General features: G+C 40.7%; 3 protein-coding genes across 3 annotated transcripts; 2 read left to right on the top strand and 1 right to left on the bottom strand.

Moving 5' to 3' along the window:
- The first annotated feature begins 906 nt into the window (after positions 1-906).
- On the top strand, positions 907-2,823 carry LOC134209051 (uncharacterized protein K02A2.6-like). Its single transcript, XM_062685031.1, has one exon. It carries the CDS (start codon positions 907-909, stop codon positions 2,821-2,823), a length of 1,917 nt encoding a protein of 638 aa, XP_062541015.1.
- A 5,265-nt stretch (positions 2,824-8,088) lies between these two features.
- Positions 8,089-8,829, bottom strand: LOC134209223 (transmembrane protein 258). Its single transcript, XM_062685215.1, has 2 exons — positions 8,673-8,829; positions 8,089-8,596 (listed from the first exon to the last, which is right to left on the bottom strand). The coding sequence occupies exon 2, from the start codon at positions 8,588-8,590 to the stop codon at positions 8,339-8,341; it is 252 nt and encodes an 83-aa protein (XP_062541199.1). The 5' UTR covers positions 8,591-8,596; positions 8,673-8,829; the 3' UTR covers positions 8,089-8,338.
- Positions 8,830-9,028: 199 nt separating this feature from the next.
- On the top strand, positions 9,029-24,186 carry LOC134209222 (translation initiation factor eIF-2B subunit delta-like). Its single transcript, XM_062685214.1, has 5 exons — positions 9,029-9,177; positions 9,419-9,550; positions 21,676-23,244; positions 23,311-23,797; positions 23,861-24,186. Exons 2-5 carry the CDS (start codon positions 9,521-9,523, stop codon positions 24,079-24,081), a joined length of 2,307 nt encoding a protein of 768 aa, XP_062541198.1. The 5' UTR covers positions 9,029-9,177; positions 9,419-9,520; the 3' UTR covers positions 24,082-24,186.
- The last annotated feature ends 1,519 nt before the right edge of the window (positions 24,187-25,705 follow it).

Genomic DNA, 25,705 nt, shown 5'->3' with positions numbered 1-25,705 from the left:
GATAGCTGCTTTTGATTGTGGTGACTATCGGCATGTGGTCACTACCATGGGGATCTTGGATTACCTTCCACGTGCAATCTAATGATAGTTGTAGGGTCCTATCCCTTCGGAAACTGAAAGAAAGGAGAGACTGAAAGAAACGATGCAGCGTGCTGGGGAGGAGAGAACAAGGGAAAGAGGTAAGGGGTTGGATGGAGGACGTGTGGCGATGCGGACGCAAGAGAGAAGGCCGGCGTCAAGATTATTGAAATAAAGAGTTTTCTATAAATCAGAAAAGGGGAAAATATAAATTCTATAATTGGCGACGAGGATGGGATAAAATCGATTGTGAGTATAAAAGTAAATATGCATCAAAGCAATTATTCGTCGAAAAAAAAAAATTAGCGAGAAATGAGCGGGGTTTCAAAAATGGCGGACAGGAGCCGAAATGAAAAAAATAAAATGGCGTGACAAATGGAAAATCGGAAAAATACTATTTCAAGAGAAGAGCGGCTGGCTAAAAGTTTTGGTTAGGTAACCAGCAGTGCAATAATCGATTTGGGAATCGATTCAGTCAATATAATTGACAAGACTGATTTGGGAATCAGGTTATAAGATCGATTGGGAATCGAATGAAGTAGTCGATTAGGGAATCGGCATGTGCAAATGGTTTGGGAACCATATTTCAAGTAGCTTTGGTTTGAGAACCGGTTAAAGTGGTCGATTGGGAATCGACAGATGGATAAAAGTTATAGAACCACGAAAATAAATGATATTCTCATGTGAGAAGCAATATTCGATTCAAGAACAAATGTAGTGGAAAATAATAGTAATAAGAAAAAAAAATAAAAGAAAAAGTTGACGATGCTGTGGTGAAAAAAAAAAACGGAATTTTATTTAAAAGAATATCTTTTCTTTCCAATTCAGATGGATAACACGCGAGCGATTCCGCAGTTTCGATGTGATGAGGTCGAAAGAAGCAGGCTACATAAAGAATGGGAAATCTGGAAAAGAGCACTCGAATGCTATTTCGAGTCAGAGGAGATATTCGAGCAGAAGAAAAAGCGTTCAAAACTGCTTCATTTCGGTGGACCACAGTTACAGGCTCTCTTCAAAACATTACCGGACAGCGGGAAGTTTCCCTATGTTACTCCAGAGAAACCATTCTACGATGTGGCAATTCAAGCTTTCGATCGATACTTTCAACCAATTCGACAAGACGTGCTAGAACGTCATAAACTGAGACAGATAAAACAGGGCCAAGCCGAAAGATTTGCGGAGTTTGTGTTGAGAGTACGACAGCAAATAGACGAATGTGGACTTGAGAAGCATCCAACGAAGTGTAGAAAGGTTGTTTTGGATATTATGTTGATTGATGCCATCGCTGAAGGTTGCCGATCGGATGAGCTACGCAAGCAAATCCTACAGAAGGATCGATCAGTGGAGGAGATCGAAGAGCTTGGCAGACTATTGGAAAGCGTTGAACAGCAAGTTAAGGATTTTTCAGCAAAGTCGAATGAGGCCGTTATGGGTGAACGGGCGTACCGAATTCGTTCATATGGCACGACAAGATATCAGGTACCAAAGAGAAACTTTGCTCGGGATTTTCGTTCATCAGGGAAAAACGACGCATTGACTTGCTTCAAATGCGGTCTCACCGGCCACATCTCTACTGATGCGAAATGTCCAGCAAGAGGTCGAACTTGTAAATCATGTAAAAAGATCGGCCATTTCGAATCACAGTGCAGGCTTCGAAGAACAAAACTACCGGAAAATTCGGGAAAGTTGTCTACAAAGAAAATCCGACTTGTTGAAGATGTGGTGGCGCTAAAATGTGATAAAGCCATTGATCATATCCAAGCGGAAACACCAAGTCAAGAGAAGAAAACATATTATGCATTCTATGCAGGGTGTGACTCTAACATGATCAAGTGTTTACTGGGTGGTGTGGAACTCAACATGCTGATTGATTCCGGGGCAGAAGCTAACTTAGTTTCAAAAATAACCTGGGAAAAATTGAAATCGATGAGCGTGAACGTTAAGCGATCAGAAAAAGGAAGCCTGAGAATCCTCAAAGGATACGCAAATGATAATCCTTTGACCATATTGGGAACCTTCGTGGCAGACATCGCTATAGGTGGTAAAGTTACCGAAGCCGAATTTTTCGTGGTCGATGGAGGTCAGCATTGTCTTCTAGGAGACTATACAGCTAAGAAGCTAGGCGTGCTAAAGATCGGAATGAACGTGGATCAGGTATTATCGAATCCAAAGCCACTTCCATATGAACCATATGATATCCATATGAACAGCGAAGCAAAACCCGTATTTCAACCGGTTAGACGCCTGCCGGTTGCACTGGAGGCAGCAGTTCACAAGAAGATTGACGATCTGATGGCTAGAGATATTGTGGAAGAAAAGGTAGGACCGACAACGTGGGTATCGCCCCTCGTGGTAGTGGGAAAATCCAATGGTGAGCCAAGAATTTGCCTGGACTTGCGCAGAGTAAATGAAGCGGTTCAGCGAGAAAGACATCCAATGCCGCTTATTGACGATTTCCTCGCCCGCGTTGGTGAGAACATGATTAGAAGCAAGCTAGATATTAAGGATTCATTTCTGCAACTTGAGCTGGACGAGGAATCCCGCAATATCATGTCGTTCATTACAAATCGCGGAATCTTGAGATTCAAAAGAATGCCATTCGGGCTGGTCACAGCGCCCGAAGTTTTTCAGAAGACAATGGACGCAATTCTGGCGGGTTGCGAAGGAGCATGGTGGTACATAGACGACATTTATATCGAGGGCCGAGATAAGGAAGAACACGATGATCGGCTGGCAAAGGTATGAGAAATATCTATATAAATGCATAAGTGATTTTTTTTGTTTTTGTTTGATAATATTACTTTGATTAAATAAGCTCATCAGATGTTGAACTAGATTACCAAGGGCAATAAATACGCTTTGCGTTGAAAATTAAACACTGTTGTGTTTTTCTTTTCCACCTAGGTTGTATCCAGACTGGAGAAACACAATGTTCAGCTTAATCGAAAAAAGTGTGTAATAGGGGTTACCGAGCTGGAGTTCCTTGGACATAATATAACCAAACAAGGCATTACTCCAACAGCGAGCAAAATCGAAGCACTATTATCCTTCCGTAAACCACTGAATTCCAATGAAGTTCGAAGTTTTCTGGGACTCGCAAACTATTTGAACCGGTTTCTGATGAATCTTGCCACGGTCGATAAACCACTACGAGATTTAACGAAAAAAGGTTCTATTTTCAAGTGGGCAACTGAACATGACTTGGCATTTGACCAAATTAAATCAGATATGTCTAAATCCTCATCATTGGGATTTTTCAAAATCGGAGACAGAACGCTCGTAATGGCTGACGCAAGCCCTACAGGTCTGGGGGCAATGTTGATCCAAGTAAACGAACAAGGTGACCATCGTGTAATCAGTTACGCTTCCAAATCACTGACGGACACGGAAAAACGCTATTGCCAGACGGAAAAGGAGGCTCTTTCTCTGGTTTGGAGCGTTGAAAAATTCTATATTTACTTGTATGGAATCGAGTTCGAGTTATTGACGGACTGTAAGGCTCTATTGTACCTTTTCACTCAACGCTCTCGACCATGTGCTCGGATCGAAAGATGGGTGCTCCGTTTACAAGGTTTTGATTATAAGATTACTCACATTCCTGGTGAACAAAACGTCGCGGATGTACTATCCAGATTAGGCACATTACAACCTGTTGCATTCGATCAACTTGAAGAACTTATGATCAGAGAAATAGCAATGTGTTCAGCAAATGTGGCAGCCATTAGTTGGGAAGAGCTCATGGAAGCAACGAAGCTTGATCACACCATCCAAACTGTTATGTTATGCCTTCAGAATGTAAAACATCATGAGCTTCCGATAGAGTATCGCCTCTTTGCGAATGAGTTGTGCGAAGTGGGTAATGTCTTGATGAGAACGGATCGTATTGTAATGCCTGAGTCGCTTCGTAATCAGGTTTTGCAAATCGCACATGAGGGACACTTAGGTATTCACATGATGAAATCATCCTTGCGGTCAGCAGTATGGTGGCCTAAAATAGATAGAGATATCGAGTTATTAGTCAAGAAGTGTAGAGGTTGCACGTTGGTAGCCGCTCCGGATACACCAGAACCAATGTGGAGAAAGAAGTTGCCAGCTGGTCCGTGGGAGCAAATAGCGATAGACTTCTTAGGGCCGTTGCCAGATGGTCAACACTTGCTTGTAGTTGTTGACTACTATAGTCGCTTTATAGAGGTTGCTGAAATGGGAACAATCACGGCGAAGGATACAATCGGAGAACTCGCAACTATTTTCGGGCGTTTTGGAATCCCCAGGTCAATTAGGGCGGACAACGGACCACAGTTAAGCGCAGATTGTGTAGAATTTAAAGGTTTTTGTCAGGAATTAGGTGTAGAGCTTGTCAACACTACACCGTATTGGCCTCAAGCCAATGGTGAGGTTGAGCGCCAGAATAGGTCTATCCTAAAACGATTACGTATAGCTAATGAACTAGGAAAGGATTGGCGCATGGAATTGAGGAAATTTCTTTTAGCCTATCATGCGACAAACCACTCTGTCACAGGAAGATCTCCTTCGGAACTAATGTTTGGGCGTCGAATTCGAAGTAAGCTACCAATGATTCATCAGTTCACTGTTGATGATGAAGAAATGAGAGATCGTGATAAAACGTACAAAGCAAAAGGGAAGGAGTACGCGGACAACAGGCGTAATGCTCATGACAGTTCTATATCTATTGGAGACCAGGTTTATGTGAAGCGTATGAAGAAAGAACATAAGCTGTGCTCAGCATTTTCTCCAGAAGTGTATGAAGTATTGAGCAAAACGGGGTCGGAATATGTCATAAAATCAACTGTCTCTGGAAAAGAGTTGAAGCGCAATGTGTCGCATCTAAAAAAAGTTGAAACTGAATACGGAAGCAATACACACGAAGCAGAAAAGGTGCAAAAAGATATGACGGTGGACGCACAACAAGACTACGTACCTTTGGAAAGGCTACGTGGATGTGACTCGAAAACCGATACAACACCGAACGTCGGTAATCAAGAAGTGCCACTTAAACGAAGGCGGTTGGAGCCAAAAAGGTTCAAAGACTATATACCACATTAATTAGAAATGATAGGTGGGATGTAGGGTCCTATCCCTTCGGAAACTGAAAGAAAGGAGAGACTGAAAGAAACGATGCAGCGTGCTGGGGAGGAGAGAACAAGGGAAAGAGGTAAGGGGGTTGGATGGAGGACGTGTGGCGATGCGGACGCAAGAGAGAAGGCCGGCGTCAAGATTATTGAAATAAAGAGTTTTCTATAAATCAGAAAAGGGGAAAATATAAATTCTATAATAGTGAATTAGAGCATAAAGACAGATCTATTCGACTTTCATGACCTTGAGGTCCTATTCGAGTTACTTCGCCTGTATTCAAAATATTCAAGTTGAAATCGTCGCACAAATCATAGAAAATAGGCGCTCTGTTATCGTCTCTAGTTTCGCCCTATGCAATACCATGTGCATTCATATCACCCAGTATTGAAACTGGGGACGATAAAAGAGAGACTGCGCTCCAAAGATGCCGACGATTAAGTCTTTATTCCAAAGGTCTTTATTCCTTACATTTACTTGGCAAGCGACGATTTCTAAACCATTAACAGTCGGAATGGGAATTCTGTAGAAAATGTGACATTTTTTGATTCCCAAAAGAACGCCACCATAACGATCATTCCGATCTTGGCGAATAATGTTAAAATCTTGGAAGTTGATTTCATCTTCAGAAGAAAGCCATGTTTCACAGAGTTCAAATATATCGCAATCGGAGTTGCGAATTAAAAACTTAAACACGTCCAATTTATGTTTCAGACTATGACAGTTCCACTGCAGCACAATGATTGTATCTTCGGTATTGGCCGTATTATCCATCGAAAGATACAATTGCTGCAAGAAGGGGCCATGAAACAGTTAATTGCTTCAGATAACTTTCAACGGTCCGAATAAAGAGGTCAATGATTGGCCTCAATAATGATGATGATGATGGTTTGTTTTTGAGGGATATTAACTCAGGCGGTCATTCATCCCTATCAGGCCTCAATGAATTCGGAATATTGAATAAGTTCAAAATACGATCCACAAGGTCCTTAAAGGATATCAATCCTCTCTTGGACGAGATTTTTAGCTTAGAAGTGCGAGTAGCAGTTTTCTGTTCAGAGATATTCCTTGTTTCTTTGTAACATCAGTTTTAGGCTATGGCGGGAACGTCTTACTGCAACATGGGTCAAAAGGAGCAATATAGACAGGTTGCTTCGGAATTTTAAATAATCCCCCATTACCATCAGATTTCGGCAAGCTTCTAGGGATGATTTTTTGTTTCTTACGGCGCAATCCCGGGAAAGACAGTTTCTTCCTCTTTTCGGGTACGTGTACCTCCGCAGAATACTACGTCAGAGTCCGATTCGTCTATGGAAATGACATCATAAAAATCACTTACTTGCAGTTGCGGATGTGTCTTGCGACTTCACCATTTCTGCATACGACTGCTTGGAGCGCTGTACCAGATCAACTTCTTCCAGACTGACCAATCTAAGAGCCCCATACATTTGGTTTTGGATTGGAAAGCCGCGTTGGAACAGGGCTTGGCAGCAGAGTGTAAAATAATCGAAATTTTTTAGTGAAGTCCATTTCTCTTCATTTGTCAGTTCACTTCCAACACATTCATAGTCGGCTCTGGACAGTCAATATTCAGTTGAATATTAGTCATTGAATATTTATGCACACTTTACAAATTGATAAATTATCAGAAACCTGAATACGTTTCAAATGAGTAAAGTTATTTATCACACAGGACTAAATCCGATTTTCATCCGCGAGGCACTTTCAGCGGTAAACATCAACAGAAACAATGCTAATTATGGTTTTTTCTGCACATAGTAAACACATTCAGTGACAGTCGAATGAATGAGTTCGAGGAGTAGTCGTCTGACTATGTCATTCTATGTTTTGAATATTCATGCGATGTTTGTCAAAATTCGGACTGAAGTTGCTTCATGAAGATGAATATTTTAAGCTCTGCTTGGCAGTCCAAAACGAAAGTTAGTTTGGAGTCCTGGAGATGTTTAGTCCAGAAGGAATTAATCAGTTTTGAAAAATCTCATTTTTATTATTTCTCGTTTAGTCTAGAGGGAATTGATCAGTTTTAAAAGAAGGGATGCCTTCATTATTTCCCAAGATTTTTTTACGGAAGCCTCTTCCGTGATTATGAACAAACGTAGAATTTTTTCCCATTGATTTTTAAACTTGAGGATAAATATTCAATTTAGTGGGTCACGTGTTCCAGTTCTGTTGAGATCGACAGCAATTGACGGGAGTATGGCTTTATCGGCCACCTCACGTGATGGCGGGCATGAAATCTATGAAAAAGCATTAGACAGGAGCCCAGCTGGACATTGCAAAGTAGCCTCCATAAAAAAGATCGAGCGAAATTTCTCTTGGCAACAGGTTAAGGCGATAGCTGGACATCGATCAGGATGGAGATATGTCAAGACAGCTCTTTGCACCACTCGGGGTGTATACTGCCGCCATACGCATATTTGTCCCATGTTTGCTGTGATTCCTATGTACATGGGACAGTTATGCGTATAACGGCAGTATAGTACACATAAGTAGAAGTATGATAGTAATTATACACAGAGACAGAAGTTATATCCATGTCTGAGCTGCTTCGATCGACGAGTAAGCTTTGGCAAATAAATGGGTCGTAGAAATAAAAACTAGCAACTTCTAGTTTACTACATTTTGAGTAGTAAGGATCAGTGTTTCCTCAACGCGGATCAGATGGAATATGTTGAGTAGGTTAAAAAATGTGGGAGATAAAAATGGGAAACGTTGCCAATTTCCTCACCTCGGCTTAGTGCTTAAACAAGGTTTATTTACCACTTTCTTCGTTATCCACAGACCAACATGACAAAGGAAGGAATTCAAATTTCATTTGTTCTGATATAATTTTCGAATTGCTCCCCCCGTTTCATGATTTCTCAATTTTCCTACCAGATATGTTTCAACTCTTTGATGTTCAGTTTTGGACACCACAGTCCCACTAAGCTTAATAGGTTATTATTGAAAATTCTTATCAGTAAATCCCTCTTCTGTTTCCTTCCACATTCTCATGATCGCGCTCAAGATTCAGTTCTCTCGAGGGAGAAAACATTTTGCATCGAAGTTACAGGCATAAAAGATAGTTCGTAACTTACGGAATAGATTTCTGGAGGTTGTTTGTTGACAAAGTTCTCTCGGTGCCGGAGCCGCCTTCAAAAAATGGCATTCACACGTAGATCCCCACCGACAGCAGCAGGAACAGCACCCCGAATCCGAGAAAGATCGAGGCGAACAGCGAAATGAGCAGTTCCTTGAAAATCACACCTTCCTTGCCACTGCCGCCGGACAGCTTCGGCCGCGAGACCTCGAAAACGAAGAACCACGCAGTGAAAAAGGTACCGATGAGTAACAGTACGCTGGCCAGGTGCGGAAACACGGCCGGATTCACCGGCGAGATGTATCGAATCATGGAATCCATTTTTTACTGTTGAAAGAAATTTATTTTTTAGATGAAGATGAATCTCTTCTAGAGAAAAATGCTTGAATCAAATTTTACTTACGTTTGGGACTATACAGAGGGTTGAATTTAACGATTTTAATTGAAACTTTCCGGCTTTGCAGAACTTTTGTTTAGACACACAAAAAAATACGTGGCGAAACGTCGACGACGGCCGAAGTGTTGAAGTGCGGTGACAGATCTCGAGAATTGAATCACAGTAGATCTCTTGTTTTTCTCATTTTTCCATAAACTCGGTAAATCAACAGTGAACTAATATAATTCACACAGTGCTAGAAAAGTCATTTTACGCAAAATTGGGTTATTGATCCGGCCCAAAGTACGGTTTTGAGTGAAAACAGTTCACTTTTCGTTAGTTTTGGTTTTCTGTGTAGAACGTTCGCTCCGAAACGTCATCAAAACAAAAATATTGAAACGTCAATTTTTTGTGATGCGATTCCGAGATTTCGAAGCGAACCACGGACAACGTTTTATAAAATATTTTTTTTTGATAATTATTTTGTGCTAAAGTTTGTGCTTTTAGTTGAGATTTCGAATTGGTGGAACAGGTAAAATAGCAATACGTGAAAAATTCAAAAGTTGATTCTAGAATAACTCCAATAAGCAGGTAAAACTCGTATATTTGGAACCATATTTTCATGGCGATCAAAAGCAATGTAGCCGAAAACGCGACAAAGTAAAAGTGAAAGGCCCTAGTCCAGTATATTTTTTTATTGTTTGATCCATAATCTTAGATCAGTAAAAAAACAACAGCAACGTTAACTAATTGCATCACCCTTTTTTTTCTAGCGATTGATTAATTTTAGTGTAGTTCGTCGCACTTGGCAAATAGTTGTTTTCCCTTCGAATTACTAACACATTTGATAAGGGGAATCCTTCGATCCAGATAGAATGGAGACCACAGGAGCTTCTCCGAAACAGGTATCAGAACACGATGGGTGTCCTCGCGGCTGTGTATTGATGTAGTGTAGTTTCTTTGATTTGGTTTTTTTACTTCATTTCCTAACATCTTGGCACAAATATGTTTGCACCACCTTTTCAAATTTTGCATGTTAGTTGCAATTTAGACAGCTTTGCTTTATCTCATAAAAAAAACTAAAAAAGTCGCATTTTACAGATATTGTTTTGTTTTGACAACGGTTTTAAAACATATCGACAAAATTGCCACACCACATGTTGCGATTTTGAATAATTCAAATTATTCTTTATAAATCACATGTTTCAAACAGATTAGATGAATCTGCATCTTTATTTTGTTGGTAGACCAGGGAAATGTAGACTGTTCTATCCGTTCTATCAGATACCCCAACAATCGTTTTAGATGATACCAATGAGTATCTATCGGTATTATTATTATTATCAGACTTAGCCCGAGGTGGCCTGCGCTGCACGTAAAAGACTTCTCCATTCAGCTCGGTCCATGGCTGCACTTCGCCAACCACGCAGTCTGCGAAGGGTCCGCAAATCGTCCTCCACCTGATCGATCTACCTTACCCGCTGTGCACCTCGCCTTCTTGTTCCCGTCGGATCGTTGTCGAGAACCATTTTCACCGGATTACTGTCCAACATTCTAGCTACGTGCCCGGCCCACCGCAGTCTTCTGATTTTTACGGTGTGAACGATGGATGGTTCTCCCAACAGCTGATGCAACTCGTGGTTCATTCGCCTCCTCCACGTACCGTCCACCATCTGCACCCCACCATAGATGGTACGCAACACTTTCCTTTCAAAAACTCCCAGTGCGCGTTGGTCTGGTCCTTCACGAGCATCGTCCAGGTCTCGTGTTCGTAGAGAACTACCGGTCTTTTAAAGCGTTTTTCACGCATGCTGCGACTCAGCAAAGCTAAATCAACAAAAATGACAGTTGTGCGCCACCTCTGTATCGAGTGGTGTGCCCCCGAAAACGCGAGCACTTTGGATTCCGTCAGGAGTGACCTTAAATACTTAGCTAGCCATGAACTCGTTATGAATAAATAATCATTAATTGTTAATCAACCAGACGGACTAGTTGTTGTTATTACTTGCTCCTCCTACGCCTAATATGACTATCATACGGTTGACGTTGCACCAATTGGCAAGGGATTCTAACTGACGTTGAAGGAAATAGCAATCGTCGACGGATTGGATGTGCAAGAACATTTTCAGGTCATCAGCAAACGATAGGCGGGGAACTTCGAGTACAAAATTCACGTCATTGAAATATAGTAGGAAGACTACGGACCCAAATGGCTTCCTTGGGGTACTCCCGATGTAACGACGAAGGGATCTGATCTGCAGTCGCCGATAGCAACCGTTAGTTGGCGGCCGGATAGATATGATCATAACCATTCCAATTTACTCCTAACTTGTCTAATTTGACGATAGCGATGCAGTGGTTTAGCTTATCAAAAGCAGCTGACAGATCTGTTTTTTTTAACTGATTTTATTTGCTAATTATCTAATACATGCATTCATCTCTTAGACTAGGTGTTCCGTGTTTTCTTAACACTATCATCCTTATTTGCTATGTTACTTTTTAGTTATTATTAATACATTTCAATTGCCTCTGGCAGTTAGGATTTTTCCTCTGGTTTAATTGAACCATGTAGGAATTACAATGTTTTTAACTTAAACTAAACCTAACCTAATTTATACTAAGGGTACAAGGAGCTAATCGTTGCAATAGAAGATTGCAACGATTTTTGTCTAAAATTGGAAATTATTTTGTTGGACATTTGTTGCAATGTCTCAATATTAGAAATTCTATGAAGTTCATTGGTACTATACTACCGTTCTACGCATAATTGTCCCATGTACATAGGAAATCCCAGCAAACGGGACAAATATGCGTATGACGGCAGTATACCACGGAGGCAACTTCAGAATCATTTTCAAAATTTTATTTTGAATCCTCTGAAGTGCCTTCTTTCTGGTATTGCAGCAACTAGTCCATATTGGCACAGCATACAACATGGCAGGTCTAAAAATTTGTTTGTAAATCAAAAGTTTGTTCTTAAGACAAAGTTTTGATTTTCTGTTTATGAGTGGTTATAGACACTTAATATATTTGTTACATTTGGCTTGAAGGCCTTCAATGTGATTTTTTAAAGTTAATTTTTGATCCAGCAGAAGTCCTAAATATTTGGCTTCGCTAGACCAATTAATTGGAACCCCATTCATAGTGACAATATATCTGCTAGAAGGTTTCAAATAAGAAGCTCTCGGCTTATGTGGGAAAATTATAAGCTGAGTTTTGGAAGCATCTGGAAATTTTCCATTTTTGCAAGTAAGTGGAGAAAATATCCAAACTTTTTTGCGATCTACTACAAATGACACGAAGGCTTCGCTCTTTGGCTGAGAGGCCCGTGTCATCTGCAAACAAAGATTTTTGACCCCCTGGTGGTAAATCAGGTAAGTCAGAAGTAAAAATGTTATACAATATGGGCCCCAGTATGCTGCCTTTGGGGGACACCAGCCATTCCAGGTAATCTATCAGATTTAGAATTCTGATAGTTTACCTGCAGTGAGCGATCTGATAAATAATTTTGGATCAGTTTAATAATGTACAGAGGAAAATTAAAATTCATCAATTTTACAATCAAACCTTCATGCCAAACACTGTCAAATGCTTTCTCTATATCAAGAAGAGCAACTCCAGTCGAGTATCCTTCAGATTTGTTGAGCCGAATTAAATTCGTTACTCTTAATAACTGATGGGCGGTTGAATGCCCATGGCGAAAACCAAATTGCTCATCAGCAAAAATAGAATTGTCATTAATATGAACCATCATTCTATTCAAAATAACCTTTTCAAACAGTTTGCTTATTGAAGAAAGCAAACTGATTGGGCGATAACTAGAAGCCTCAGCTGGATTTTTGTTGGGCTTCAAAATTGGAACAACTTTGGCGTTTTTCCATTTATCTGGAAAGTATGCCAATTGAAAACATTTGTTAAATAAATTAACCAAAAAGGATAAAGAGCTCTGAGGAAGTTTTTTGATAAGTATGTAGAAAATACCATCATCACCCTCTCGGAGACGAGCCAGCCTTGGGCTGAAAGTCTCCTTAATAAAGACACAAAAAAAAAAAAAACATCATCACCCGGGGCTTTCATATTTTTCAATTTTCTAGTAATAGATCTCACTTCATCCAAATTAGTTCCCAACGAAAGGTCAAAAACATTATCTTGATTGAGAATGTCTTCGAAGCTCCGTGTAACCTGATCCTCAATTGGACTAGTGAGACCTAGACTAAAATTATGGGCACTCTCGAACTGCTGAGCAAGTTTTTGAGCCTTTTCGCCATTTGTTAATAAAATTTTATTTCCCTCTTTAAGCGCTGGAATTGGCTTTTGAGGTTTTTTAAGATTTTCATTAATTTCCAAAAGAGTTTCGAACTGGGATCCAACTTCGAGACATTATTCTCAAAATTGGTATTTCTCTGAATAGCGAAACGTTTTAAATTTCATTTTACAAATCTCGCCAAATAACTTTCAATGCGGGATCGCGAGTTCTTTGGTATTGCCTTCGCCTCACATTTTTAAGACGGATCAGTAGCTGAAGATCGTCGTCAATAATAATAGAGTTGAATTTAATTTCACATTTAGGAATTGCATGCCTCTGGCTTCGACAATTAGATTTGTCAATGATACGAGAGCATTATCAATATCACTTTTGGTATCGAGAGGAATATCAACATCAAAATTCCTATCGATATAAGTTTTATATAAATCCCAATCAGCTCTATGATAATTAAAAGTAGAGCTGATTGGATTATAAATGGCTTCTTGTGAGATTTCAAATGTCACAGGAAGGTGATCAGAGTCAAAGTCAGCATGAGTTACCAATTGGCCACACAGCTGACTTGAATCAGTTAAAACCAAATCTATTGTAGAAGGATTTCGAGTGGATGAAAAACAAGTTGGGCCATTGGGATATTGAATAGTATAATATCCCGCAGAACAATCTTCAAATAAAGTTTTGCCGTTGGAATTGCTTTGAGCATTATTCCATGAACGGTGTTTGGCATTGAAGTTACCAATTACGAAGAATTTAGATTTGTTGCGAGTTAGAATTTGAAGATCAGCTTTCAACCAATTCTTTTGCTGCCCATTGCATTGAAAAGGCAAGTAGGCTGCAATAAAAGAGAATTGTCCAAAATTTGTTTCAACAGAATCTCCCAAGGTTTCGAAAACTTTGGTTTCAAACGAAGAATATAATTTATGTTTGATACGTCTATTAATGACAATGGCGACCCCACCACAGGCGCTGTCAAGACGATCATTTCGGTAAATAAAATAATTTGGATCTCTTTTGATGAAAAGACCAGGTTTTAAATATGTTTCAGTTATAATGGCAATGTGCACATTATGAACTGATAGGAAGTTGAATAATTCATCTTCCTTGCCCTTTAAAGAGCGGGCATTCCAATTTAAAATTTTCAAAGAATTATTTGGATCCATTAAAACGAAGTCCAATAACAATTCTTTGAGTAAATTTGATACCAACCTGAACTGCTTCTTTTTGGTGTTTGCTTTGAACATTGCATCAATCATGTGATGCAATTGTTCATTAAGAAAATCAAAGTCGGAAGCAGACATGCTACCTGAGTCGTCAAAACGAACGTTATTTCCCGTTGAAGAATGGGTATGAAAGTCATTCATCGTCGGTAAATTTTCGGAAATAAAGTTATGCCTGCCTGCAGCGATGCTAGCATAGGAGGGCGTGTTTGAAAAATTAGAATTCGACGAACTGCTCGTTACCCGTTGAGAGGTAGGAGCAAAATTTGTTAGTTGATTGTGGTGGGTATGAATTACTCGACCGGCCGGGATCCTATTGGAATTTCCCGTCATCAATTTTGCACGGGAGGTCAACACTTTTTTGCGTGAAGGGCATTCCCAGAAATTGGATTTATGATTGCCCCCACAATTGGCACATTTAAATTTATTGGAATCTTCTTTCACAGGACAAGCGTCCTTAACGTGAGAGGTTCCACCAAAAATCAATTTTTGGGTTTTGGAAATTTCCCCCAGGCCTGCGGAAATGTTCCCATGTAACACGGACATGGGACATAATGCAGGCCTTTTCCAAACTTTTCATATTATTTAGTTCACTTTTGTTAAAATGAACTAAATAAAATTCTTGAGAAATACCCCTCTGGGAAATACCAGAGCGAGATTTCTTTTTCATCTTAATTACTTGGACTGGTGAAAATCCAAGTAATTCAGAAATTTCAATTTTGATCTCATCCAGTGATTTCAAGACAAAATTTTCAAAACGACTTATCTGCTTTTGTAAACAAAGATTAAAACGACGATTTGACGAGTCTGGTAGCTCTCCCACGCAAACCAACACCATCAACAGGTAGCGGAAACCTTCACCTACCTATTGATGGTGTTAGTTTGCGTGGGAGAGCTATCAGATTCGTCAAATCGTCGTTTGAATCTTTGTTTACAAAAGCAGTCTTGATTTGTCGTCACTGGGGAGACCTTTCAAAACGACTTTGAACAATCGCTCAGTTTTGTCGTCGTATGTGAAGAATGTATGGCGCTTCTCAGTTAAATACTGAAGAAGACGTTTGCGATCGTCAAAGGATCCCGGCAAAACGCGGCAGTCACCTGGGCTAGAGGTAGATTCGATTTGCTCAATTTAATCATTAATCAAATCGAACTGATTGCTCAGTTAGATAAGAGAAAAATTATTTCCGATATTAGAGTTAGAAGGAATATCTGAAGTCTCCAGCTTCCTTCTATTTTTTCCGCGCTTTGGCAGGACGGTCTTGAAACCTTGTTTCTTAGAAGGAAGTGGAGAATTCAGAGACTCCCCCTTTCTCTTGTTTTTATTAATACTCATTGCTGAGCGTGGATACGTGACCTTCTAAGAGGTTTTTTTCCCAGAACGGTGTCCCTGCAGGATTACCACCGCTTGTCGGAATTTTACTTCCGCAAACGGGTCCAACGTAAAACGAAGGCCAAAGATCGTAACGGGAACAGTGGGTACAAATAGCGCTGAGAAGCACTGTTGAAATTAAAATAGCTAAAGTAGTATTAGCTAAAGTAGTATTAAAAACTTCCTTCCGCAAAGAGAGAAAATAGAACCGCACAGCACGAAAGCACGAGCTGACAGATCTGTGTAGATGACATCTGTTTGAGCTCTTTTCGTTATCCTGTTCGTGATGAAAGATGTAAGGCACAATAAATTAGTACTAGTGGAGCGACCGGCTACGAAACCATGCTAAGTTTTAGACAGACTGCTTGCTGTGGGAAATCAGAGGATCCATCACAACAAGTTCGAACAGTTTGATATATTGTTTCGATTTGTAGCACTACGTTACCTATATGTGAAACTCTAAAATTAAAACATTCTCACCAATAACCTGTACTTGAGAAAGTAACCGAAAGCTACGGATAGAATATCCGATGCTTGCGATTAGGTTGCTGAGAATCTTTGTAAAAATAGGTTAGTCCACTCAGCGGTAAAGTTTCATTTGAAAATTACATAAAGCTAAACTTGACCATTGTCAACCCACACCAAGCCTCTAGTAATGCTGCAGCATGTATGGTAGGGTTCTGAAATTTATAAAGTCCTTAACGCTCAGACAAGTACACTGAGCCAAAATATCATCCTGAATGTGACTGAAAACTGATTCACTCCTGCCCCACAACGATCATCATTCACATTGCGGATGATTCTCATCCGACTACCACCAATGTTGAAAGACAAGTATACAAATGAAAATCATCCAATAACCATATGTTTTTACAATTCATACATGGGTGGTTTGTTGGATTATTGTCGAATGAATTTACTACAGTTTTCAAATGATCGAAACATCTTTGCTAAATATATATCAGTTTGAAGCAAGCTGAAGAATACTTTTAATATTAGTTGATATCTGGATCTTGTAATGAAGAAAAAACAAACCTTATAAATTGAACGTTTTATATATTTATCATCATATATGTTTTTATAATCAAATAACGATATGTGAAATTAAAAATTAAACACAGCAAAAATGAAGGCATTACAGATTGGTAGATCACTTGGTATTCCATAAATTCGGCAGCAGCCGAGACTCCGATTTTCAGGGATCGCAAATTATCATATACGTATTGCTTAGCACTCTCACACTCAGCCGATTTGCAAGCTATTCGTCTTCAGGTTGTAAGTCGACCATTGCCGTCCTTGATCCGCGATAATTATTTTCCGATTTCTGATCGTGGCTACTGTCCCGGCGAATATTGACTAGTGATAAACCTCGTCCTTGTGCACGTCCTCGCACTTGGTGAAATTTTCGTCTCCTTCATTGCAGCCGCAGTTCGAATTGCTGCTGGAACTGTGCTTTGCATCGTTCTTACTTTGGCTGCAATGTCCGTTATTCGACACAAACAGAAGCAGTCTAGAAAAATATTGATCGATTGGCATTCCGCATAAAATACGAGTTGCGCCCACAAACTAAATATTTTCTTTAGGTCCAGAAAGATCCGTAACGTGCATCTCGTGATATATAGCTGCCACGCAGTATCCGGTTTGGATAGGCTCTATTTTTAATGCAAGATTATGGTTGAGTACCTCTCAGTTTCTGTAAAAGTATAAAATCTTCCATTAGTATACATATTTCTTCAAAGATAGTTTTTCCTTTTATCTTACCATATCTCCATTATCAATACTGCTAATCAAACACTTTCACTAAATTTTTACTGGCCCGAACGATAGTACAATTAGGATGGCATTCTAAGGCGATTATGGCTTGCGAATGAAGGCGATGTCTATATTGTGCAGATCAATGGCATAAATACATGCAACAGAAAATCCTACTGAAATCAGATGATTATCGTTATAGGGCATAAGGAAACAATTATACATTCGCATACAGAATGACATTCTGACACCGTAGAACAACACTGAAATTAGATGATGACGCGTTCAGTAATCGAAATATAACCAACCTCAAAATTGATTATATTCATCCGATATCTTGACGATTGCTCATTCGTATATTTTCATCATATGAAAACGGAAGGATACTGTTTGAAAGCGCAGGGAATGACAAATCATATATTAAGATGCTGATGTTTGGGTTCAGTGTACCCTTCCACAACCTAAAACGTCATGTAGTTTGTGAATGGGAGTCGTTTTCTTTCGCCGTACATTACCAAAAATAATTGCCTACCTTACGGCTTCCACAAACACGATTCAAGCATCAACCTTTCATGGTTCGATACACCATTTTCTTCATAATTTCGCAAATAAATTATTCAATTAGTGTATGAATATTAAGTTTTATCATCATTCACAACAATCGTACAAACATTTTCTCATTTAATAATCGAAAGATACAATGGATCGTATGTTCCATTAGTTAAACTTTCAACATAATTGCATGTAAGTAATTTCAAGTCAAATTACTTAACAAATATCTTCATCATAATTTAGATCTATTATTGCTGGTAAAAAGTATTTTGATCTGTAATATGATACCGAAAAAGGATTCTTTCAACTCGGGAAGTTGAAACACGTGAGAGTTTTGAGAGGATTCACAACAGCTGATCGATATAGAGAGGAGTGTAATCAAACGCACGTACCAATCATGAAACTTCAATGCAGGCAGCGTTAAAAATGGATGGATGTATAATAATTGTTTTTTTCTTTCTAAAAAAAATTTCTAAAAATTTTGTCTCTAGGGGGATTTTATGTCCAAAACCACCCCGTGGCTACGCCACTGTTAAGAATGATTAGACGGCTAATACACATTTGTAATTAGCATGTCATACATATCAGAAAAATGGGGTCTGTACAATGAAGTTTATAATCTAAACGTTCCTTAATTATTGATTATTCTATTTTAGTTTATTCCTTTGATGAATCTTTTTTTTTCCGAAGGGCTGTTTTCATACCACGTGGACAGATGTCGAACAGTTTTAGATGTGTTCTTCCCTCCATCAGCGTTGATCTGATCATGCAATTTTTCATTATTGTCGCGCTTATCTTTTTCTAGAATACTGCGGCGGTCTTACACTCGCAGGCTCGACTGTGAAGGTAAACGTCAAGATAGCCGCTGTGTTATAAGATAGGCAGAATTTTGCCGCTCAGAACAAAACCACGTGCTTTCACGAAATGACATCAGTGTTCGATTGTATTAGTGAGAGGCAACCGGAGTCACTGAGTACATGGAGAGTGTTTATCATGGCAAGTGCATACGGTGGGGGAGATTTTCATTGACACTGTTGTGTTTAGTGACCGTCGCGCTTACCTGAGAAGCAACCAGCAGGAAGCCGCAGTATTATATTTTATCTCGAGATGCATAATAATTTGTGAACCATGGACATTCTTCCTACCCCTCTACTCCCTAAGATGTCCACATGGTATACGAATAGCTCCTAAATATTTTGGATATTGGATTTGACGAAAAATTCATCATAGGCCAAAATCCCAATCAATATGAAATATTAACGCTTTTGATCCGATGTGCTTATTCAAAACCGGATTTTCACCATGGAAGAACGCTTTGAGAGAGCAGAAAATTTATTTAATCACCGCCTTTTTTTCTATTTTGTTCCGATTGCGCGCTCTTCAACCAAACGCACATGCGCTGTTTGAAGCGGTGTAGGTACCTACTCGGTAAGCAAAGATATGAAGAAAACAAAAATGCTCATTATTGATATTGATGTTATTCTTTTACGTGTTAAATTGAATTTCCCACGATTCAATATTTCCTTAATAACTTTTCTTGTGAGCATCAAATCGTTTCGCAACAAAGACGACCTGTTTCCTTGTAAAATTTCTTATTTTGCCGATATACTCATAAAGCTTAAAGGGAAGCGTTGGGGAACGGTTTTCCATGAAAGTTACTGTTTTCATAGCAATTTTCATACAAACTTCAAACCGCGCGTGCTCATTCAATTTACATCCAAATTAGCTAAAAATTTAGGTGGGTTAATAAAAAGGCAAATGCAATCGTTTAAGCACAGACAAGCAGACGTAACAGCTTGGACATTTTTCTGAAAAATCCATCGTCCAATTCCTCTACCACCATCTTGCGAGCATGTTACACGAAACAATCTTTCGTAAGACATTGTCACCAGAAGGCGCTGGAGTGAAATGTCAAACTCGAAGGATTACGACGCTAGCGCCTCTAGTTGTGAAACGCACAATCAATCAAATTCAAATTGATCGTTGAAGTCATGGTCGATGGAAATTTCTCTAGTGTTACGTCTGTTTGTCTGTGGTTTAAGCATCGGGGGGCAAAAAAGTCAAAATTTGAATCACTCTGATGATGCATGGCAAACCGTTCTCGGCTGGAAGTGCACGTGATGGACAACATGTGGCGGTGCGTCGTTTCGGTATTTATCGTGGAGTAAAATACAACGCGCCCCCATCGCAGCATTTCAGTTGCCTCATATCACATGTCGCCTGTAAAAAATCCGTGCATATTGTAGGATTATGTATTTATACCTAATTGTAAATTTGCACATCCAAGTATATATTTGTATAAGAATGACAAGAAATCTATCGAGAGTTTAAATGTTATGGACAAAATTGCTACCTGTGCAGTGCACAGGTTGCACATGCGGACGCGACGCCTCTGACGTATCAGTCTAATCAGTTGCGCCGAAAAACCATTTTCGGACATTATCTGCCACAGCTCATTTCTCTTCACTGAATCGTACGTTGCTTTGAAATCAAACAACAGATGATGAGTTGTACTACCGGAATTTATCAAGGATCATCCGCAGGCTAAACATCTGATCCGTCGTTGATCGGCCCTCACAATAACCTGCCTGGTATTCGCCAACGAAGGACTCCTCAAGCGGTCTCAGTCTGTTAAACAGGATACGCGACAGGATTTTGTTCGCAGAGTTCAGAAGCGTGATCCCTCTGTAATTGGCACAATCTAGTCTGTGCCCTTTCTTATATATTGGGCATATAAGGCCATTCAACCAGCCGGCAGGCAGTTCTTCATCCTCCCATGTTTTCTGGATAATGTGGTGGATTGATTGATGGAGCTGCTCACTTCCGTGTTTGAGAAGCTCGACCGGGATCACGTCCTCGAATACCCTCCACACAGTTCATGAAAGATTCTGGTGCTGATGTCAGGAGAAGTTGGTTGGAATCGGCTATATTCAGAGTATTACTCCGGCCGAACAGAGATTAAAACAGAGAAATCTTTACTCGCCTATGGATCTGGTAATGCGATATCAATTATATGCTCCTTTATGGCGAAGATATCAGTCCAGAAATCTAATAGGCCAACCGTAGAAGCGGAATTCTACGTCGGTAATGGTGGACGCCGATATTTACTTGGCCGAGAAACGGCTAACGATTTAAAACAGCTTCAAGTCGTCGCTGAGGTAAATCACTGTGAATCGTGAAATGACGATTGGACTTTTCCAAAAGTGCCGTTCTTTTATTGACATTACATCCCCCATGTTCATTAACCACTTCCATAGCTATTAACTGGAAGGTTTCTAAGCCAAGTTACCATTTTTGCATTCGAATATCACGAGACTAACACGATGGTACTTTCATGCCCAGGGAAGTCGAGAAAATTTCCAACCCGAAAAATTTTCTAGACCGTACCTGGAATCAAAAATCGACCACATCTTACCACACGGCCAAGAAAAGCCAATTTGCATCACCATTTTACAGCATCTTGAACCCGAACGCCAACAAAAATCCCTGAATTGAGAAGCTTTTTGAGCCTGATCTCGTTTACTAGGCCATACTCTACAGTCTACACTATCCAACTATTTATTATTTTATTTATTTAATTAAAGACTCTTTAAATAGTTATTCGAGTCTGGGATCCAACTAGATGATGTTGAACTCGGTACACAATTTCTAGCAATCGAGTCTTTCTCTGCATCACATGTTTTGTCTATTGTTTGTCTTGTAACACCCACAGTTTCCTCTACATTTCACATCTATTTCATATTTTTTAGGTAAATTAGATTTTGTTATAAAAAATGGATTATCATGCTAGCACTAATTAAGCTATTCAGAAATGTTACTGAATGTATTTCTACATATTTCACATTGACCTTAACCATAACTTCTAATACTTTCCAGAAACGACGTCCGCGAAAGCATAAACCAAGACAGCATCTACATTCAAAGGAAGAACCGGTTCAGCTGGTAGCTGCCTCTCCGAAAGAATCTAAGGTAGAAACAAATAAGGAAAACTTTCAACAGCTACTTCAGACCGATCAAACCGGTCAGCTGAATAGGAATCCAAGTAAACGCCAACGAAAGCGCAATAAAGGAAAGAAACAGGAAACGAATTATCAAGAAGTGCAGTCGATTTCTTATAAAGATATTTTCCCTAAAGCGCAAATATTTCCTGCAGAGGCACGGAAAGTTCTAAAAAAGAGAGAGAAACTACAACCTACCAGTAATAGTGGAACATCTGCACAAAAAATTCGGAACAATTTCGATAAAAATCGATCAATTCAGAATATTGAACCTGAACGAATATTCCCTGCTTTCACCGTTGACACAGAAAAGCCCAAAGCAACAATTTCTGTTATTTATAACATTCGATTGGAAGATTTGTTTCCAACGCCTGGGAATTATACCTTTGAGAATAATGCGGTACCGCGAAAGGTGAATCGAGTCCATACGCCTAAACTAGTACCACGCCAAGAAAAAGCACACGCATTTGCAGGAATTCAAGATATAGCATTGGACGACATTTTCCCAAAAGATCCTTGTCGTGTTGATTCAGCAAAAAACTCTAAAGAAAGCATGAATTCTCCTAAAGAAGAAAAGTCCCGTGAAGAAGTGATGGCAGAACGAGAAGCTAAGAAAGCTGCGAAAGCCGCAACGAAGGGTAAAGGGAAAGATAAGCCTAAACCTGTGGGGCTGCAAGAATCCACGCCGTTGCAAAAGTCAAGTACGGATTCAAGTCTCTCTGAAAAGCTCGACAAATTGCACATATCAGATCCACCAGCAAATGCCCAACCCGCGGTTGGTTTACCAGCTCAATCCACCAAGCAACTTAGCAAAGCTGAGCGTAAAGCGCAGTTCGAATCTAAAAACCCCGATTTGGCCAAACCAAAACCCGCCACTAAACCGACAACATCAAAAGCCGAACGCCGAGCCATACAGGAAGCCCAACGAGCTGCCAAGGCTGAAGTTCAGGTCAAAAAGGCTGCCCCTGCCGTGAAATCCAGTGCGGAATCTTCTACCAAGGCTGATACCCCAGTGGCGAAAAAAGAAACTACTCCACCCTCTAGCAAACAGCCGAAGAAAACCGTTAAAGCTACCGACTCGCCACAGCAGCAACCGCACATGGTCAAACTATTCAACCACCTCTACACGAAAAAGTTCGCCGCTTCGGAAATTGTCAATTCCAGCCAGCTGCATCCCGCAATAACGAAGCTTGGTCTTCAGTATGCCGAAGGCGTCATGGCCGGATCCAAGGCTCGCTGTTTGGCCTTTCTGAAAGCTTTAATGCAAATGATCAACGATTATGAGACGCCTCCGGAGAAAGAATTTTCCCGTGGGTTCGAAGAAATTCTCAAGCCGAACATAACTTTTCTGCAAAAGTGCCGACCCTTTTCCGTGTCCATGACCAATGCACTGAAATACATAAAGATGTACACCAGGCAACTGAACCCCAAGGATTCGGACTCTGATGTGAGTATACCCAATGGAATAGGACTTTTTTTACTTTTTTTATATGTGTCTCTTTTTACCCTATAGCAAAAGGTATTTCTTCAGGAAGCAATCGATACCTACGTCCGGGATCAGATCGAGAAAGCTGAGGAGGCGATCAGCATTTCGGTCCAAGAAAAGATTTACGACGGCGACGTCATTCTCACCTACGGCTGCTCGTCGCTGATTAAACACATTCTGGAGGAAGCGAACCATCGGAACAAGAACTTCCGAGTGGTGATCGTGGATTCGCGACCACGCAACCAAGAGCATGAAATGCTCCGCCAGTTAGTGGCCCAAGGAATCGACTGTACCTGCGTACTTATTAACGCCATCAGCTACGTCATGCCGGAGGTGACCAAGGTACTCCTCAGCGCCCATGCCCTGCTGGCCAACGGATGTGTGATGTCCCGCGTGGGAACGGCCCAGATTGCGCTAGTGGCCAAGTCCTACAACGTCCCGGTGCTTGTGTGCTGCGAAACACACAAGTTTAGCGAGCGTGTTCAGACGGATGCATTCGTTTATAATGAAATTGGTGAGAGCCGTTGTTGATGCTTAACCAAACATTTTCATACGAACATTTTTTTTTCATTTGTAGGCAATCCGAACGATCTGATTTTGAACTCGGGCACTCGGGAGAATCGATCATGTAATCCGTTGGCCGAGTGGGAATCGATCAGTCATCTGACGCCGCTCAACTTGCACTACGACGTGACCCCGCCGGAACTAGTGACGGCCGTCGTAACTGAGGTGGCCATTCTTCCGTGTACGAGTGTCCCCGTTATCCTGCGTATCAAGCCTTCCGAGGTTGGGTATTGATGGGAATGTTAGCGTAGGTATGTACGACAGATTATTTTGAACGCCGTTTAAAAAAATACCCTAAATAAAGAGAAAAAATGCTTCTTTTAAACGAACTCCCAGTAATGTAAAGTGTAGAATTTTTAATAAAATCGAAGGCCTTGCTGTAATAACTGATTACCCCACCCCGTATTATTTTTAAAAATTGCATGCCGATTGGCAAATATATATTTACTGAAAAGGCGTTCGTTCTTTGATTCCTGGGCACCTCGTACAACAGAATAAGCATAAGTAATAGTACGCAGAAGGCGCTGTTATCCCACTCAGCTTTTGTGATCAACATTTTTTTTTTTTTTTTTTTTTTTTCTTGAGCAAGGGTAAACGGAAATCTGCAACCGGACACCTGAGGAGGTACTCAGGTAGTGTGGGGATGGGTATGTCATGTAACTCTTACCCGACCCGCTAAAACCAAAACCCTTTCGCCAGTCCGTACCCCCGGCCCGCAATTAAGCAATACATCAGGGGGGGACTATTGAGAACGCTCACGCCTATGCTAACGCACTTGACGTCAATACACACAACATCGACTTCAAGGGTGGCTACCTCACCACCCGTCGATCGCAAACTATGATAGTAACCTAACGGTCCGTATCATAATCTCACGTTGGAGACGAGCACCCCGACAACAACCACCGCGCGTGAACCGCAATGACCTCTATATCTACATACTGAGGTCCCCGCAGCCCACCCGCGACATGTTGGTTGTCGGGGTGAGCAAGGTGTTCACTGCATCACAGGTGCCCTTACTGCACTCGTTGGTTTTGTTCAAGACGCCACCACCGCTGCAGTTTCGACATGATCTGTTGAGATGCTGTGTTCACCGCATTCCATATAGCTTCTTCCCGGCACATCCTCTCGACGAGGTTGTCCGGGGTTGTATCCATACCACTAATAAGCAGCATGGTATTGCGTTCTACCTCGAATCGCGGGCATGCGAACATCACATGCTCTGCCGATTCTACCTCACCTACACATTCAGGACACTCCGCAGAATCTGCGAAGCCAAACCTGTGTAGGAATTTCTTAAAGCAGCCATGTTCAGACAACACCTGTGTTAGGTGGAAGTTGACTTGACCATGCTTCCTATCAACCCAGTTGGACACATCTGGAATCAGTCTGTGGGTCCAACGACCTTTGACTGCGGTGTCCCATGCTCTTTGCCATTTCGTGATAAAGATTTTATCGCCAATGAAGCCCGCTGACATGCATAATCGACGTGGCTCGTAAAATTGAGCTTATCATCGATCATCACGCCCAGATGCTTGAGAGACCTCACGGAGTTAACTGTGCAGGTCCCTACTCTTATCCTAGCCTGTTGCAACCCATGACGGTTATGCACTACCACGACTTCCGTCTTGTGGTGTGCAAGGGATAACCGTCTCGAGTTGAGCCATTCCTCCACTCTGCCAATCGCGTATGAAGCCTTCAATCTAACTTCGTCGAGAGTGTCACCTGCTACTTCTAGCATTACGTCATCCGCAAAGCCTTCTATCTTCACTCCGGCCGGGAGACTTAGGCGTAATACTCCATCGTACATAATATTCCACAGAACCGGTCCGAGGATCGATCCCTGTGGAACACCCGC

Source organism: Armigeres subalbatus, chromosome 2 (assembly GCF_024139115.2).
Source record: "Armigeres subalbatus isolate Guangzhou_Male chromosome 2, GZ_Asu_2, whole genome shotgun sequence".
Taxonomy (NCBI): Eukaryota; Metazoa; Arthropoda; class Insecta; order Diptera; family Culicidae; genus Armigeres; species Armigeres subalbatus.
The sequence above is the reverse complement of the archived record's forward strand: the minus strand, read 5'-3'. Positions and strand labels throughout refer to the sequence as shown.

Excerpts from the sequence above, each read along its gene's own strand:
- LOC134209051 (XM_062685031.1), top strand. The coding sequence starts at position 907 with ATGGATAACACGCGAGCGATTCCGCAGTTTCGATGTGATGAGGTCGAA.
- LOC134209223 (XM_062685215.1), bottom strand. The coding sequence starts at position 8,590 with ATGGATTCCATGATTCGATACATCTCGCCGGTGAATCCGGCCGTGTTT.
- LOC134209222 (XM_062685214.1), top strand. The coding sequence starts at position 9,521 with ATGGAGACCACAGGAGCTTCTCCGAAACAG. Across the intron at positions 23,245-23,310 it reads CCAAGGATTCGGACTCTGAT|CAAAAGGTATTTCTTCAGGA; the intron begins GTGAGTATACCC and ends TTTACCCTATAG. Across the intron at positions 23,798-23,860 it reads ATTCGTTTATAATGAAATTG|GCAATCCGAACGATCTGATT; the intron begins GTGAGAGCCGTT and ends TTTCATTTGTAG.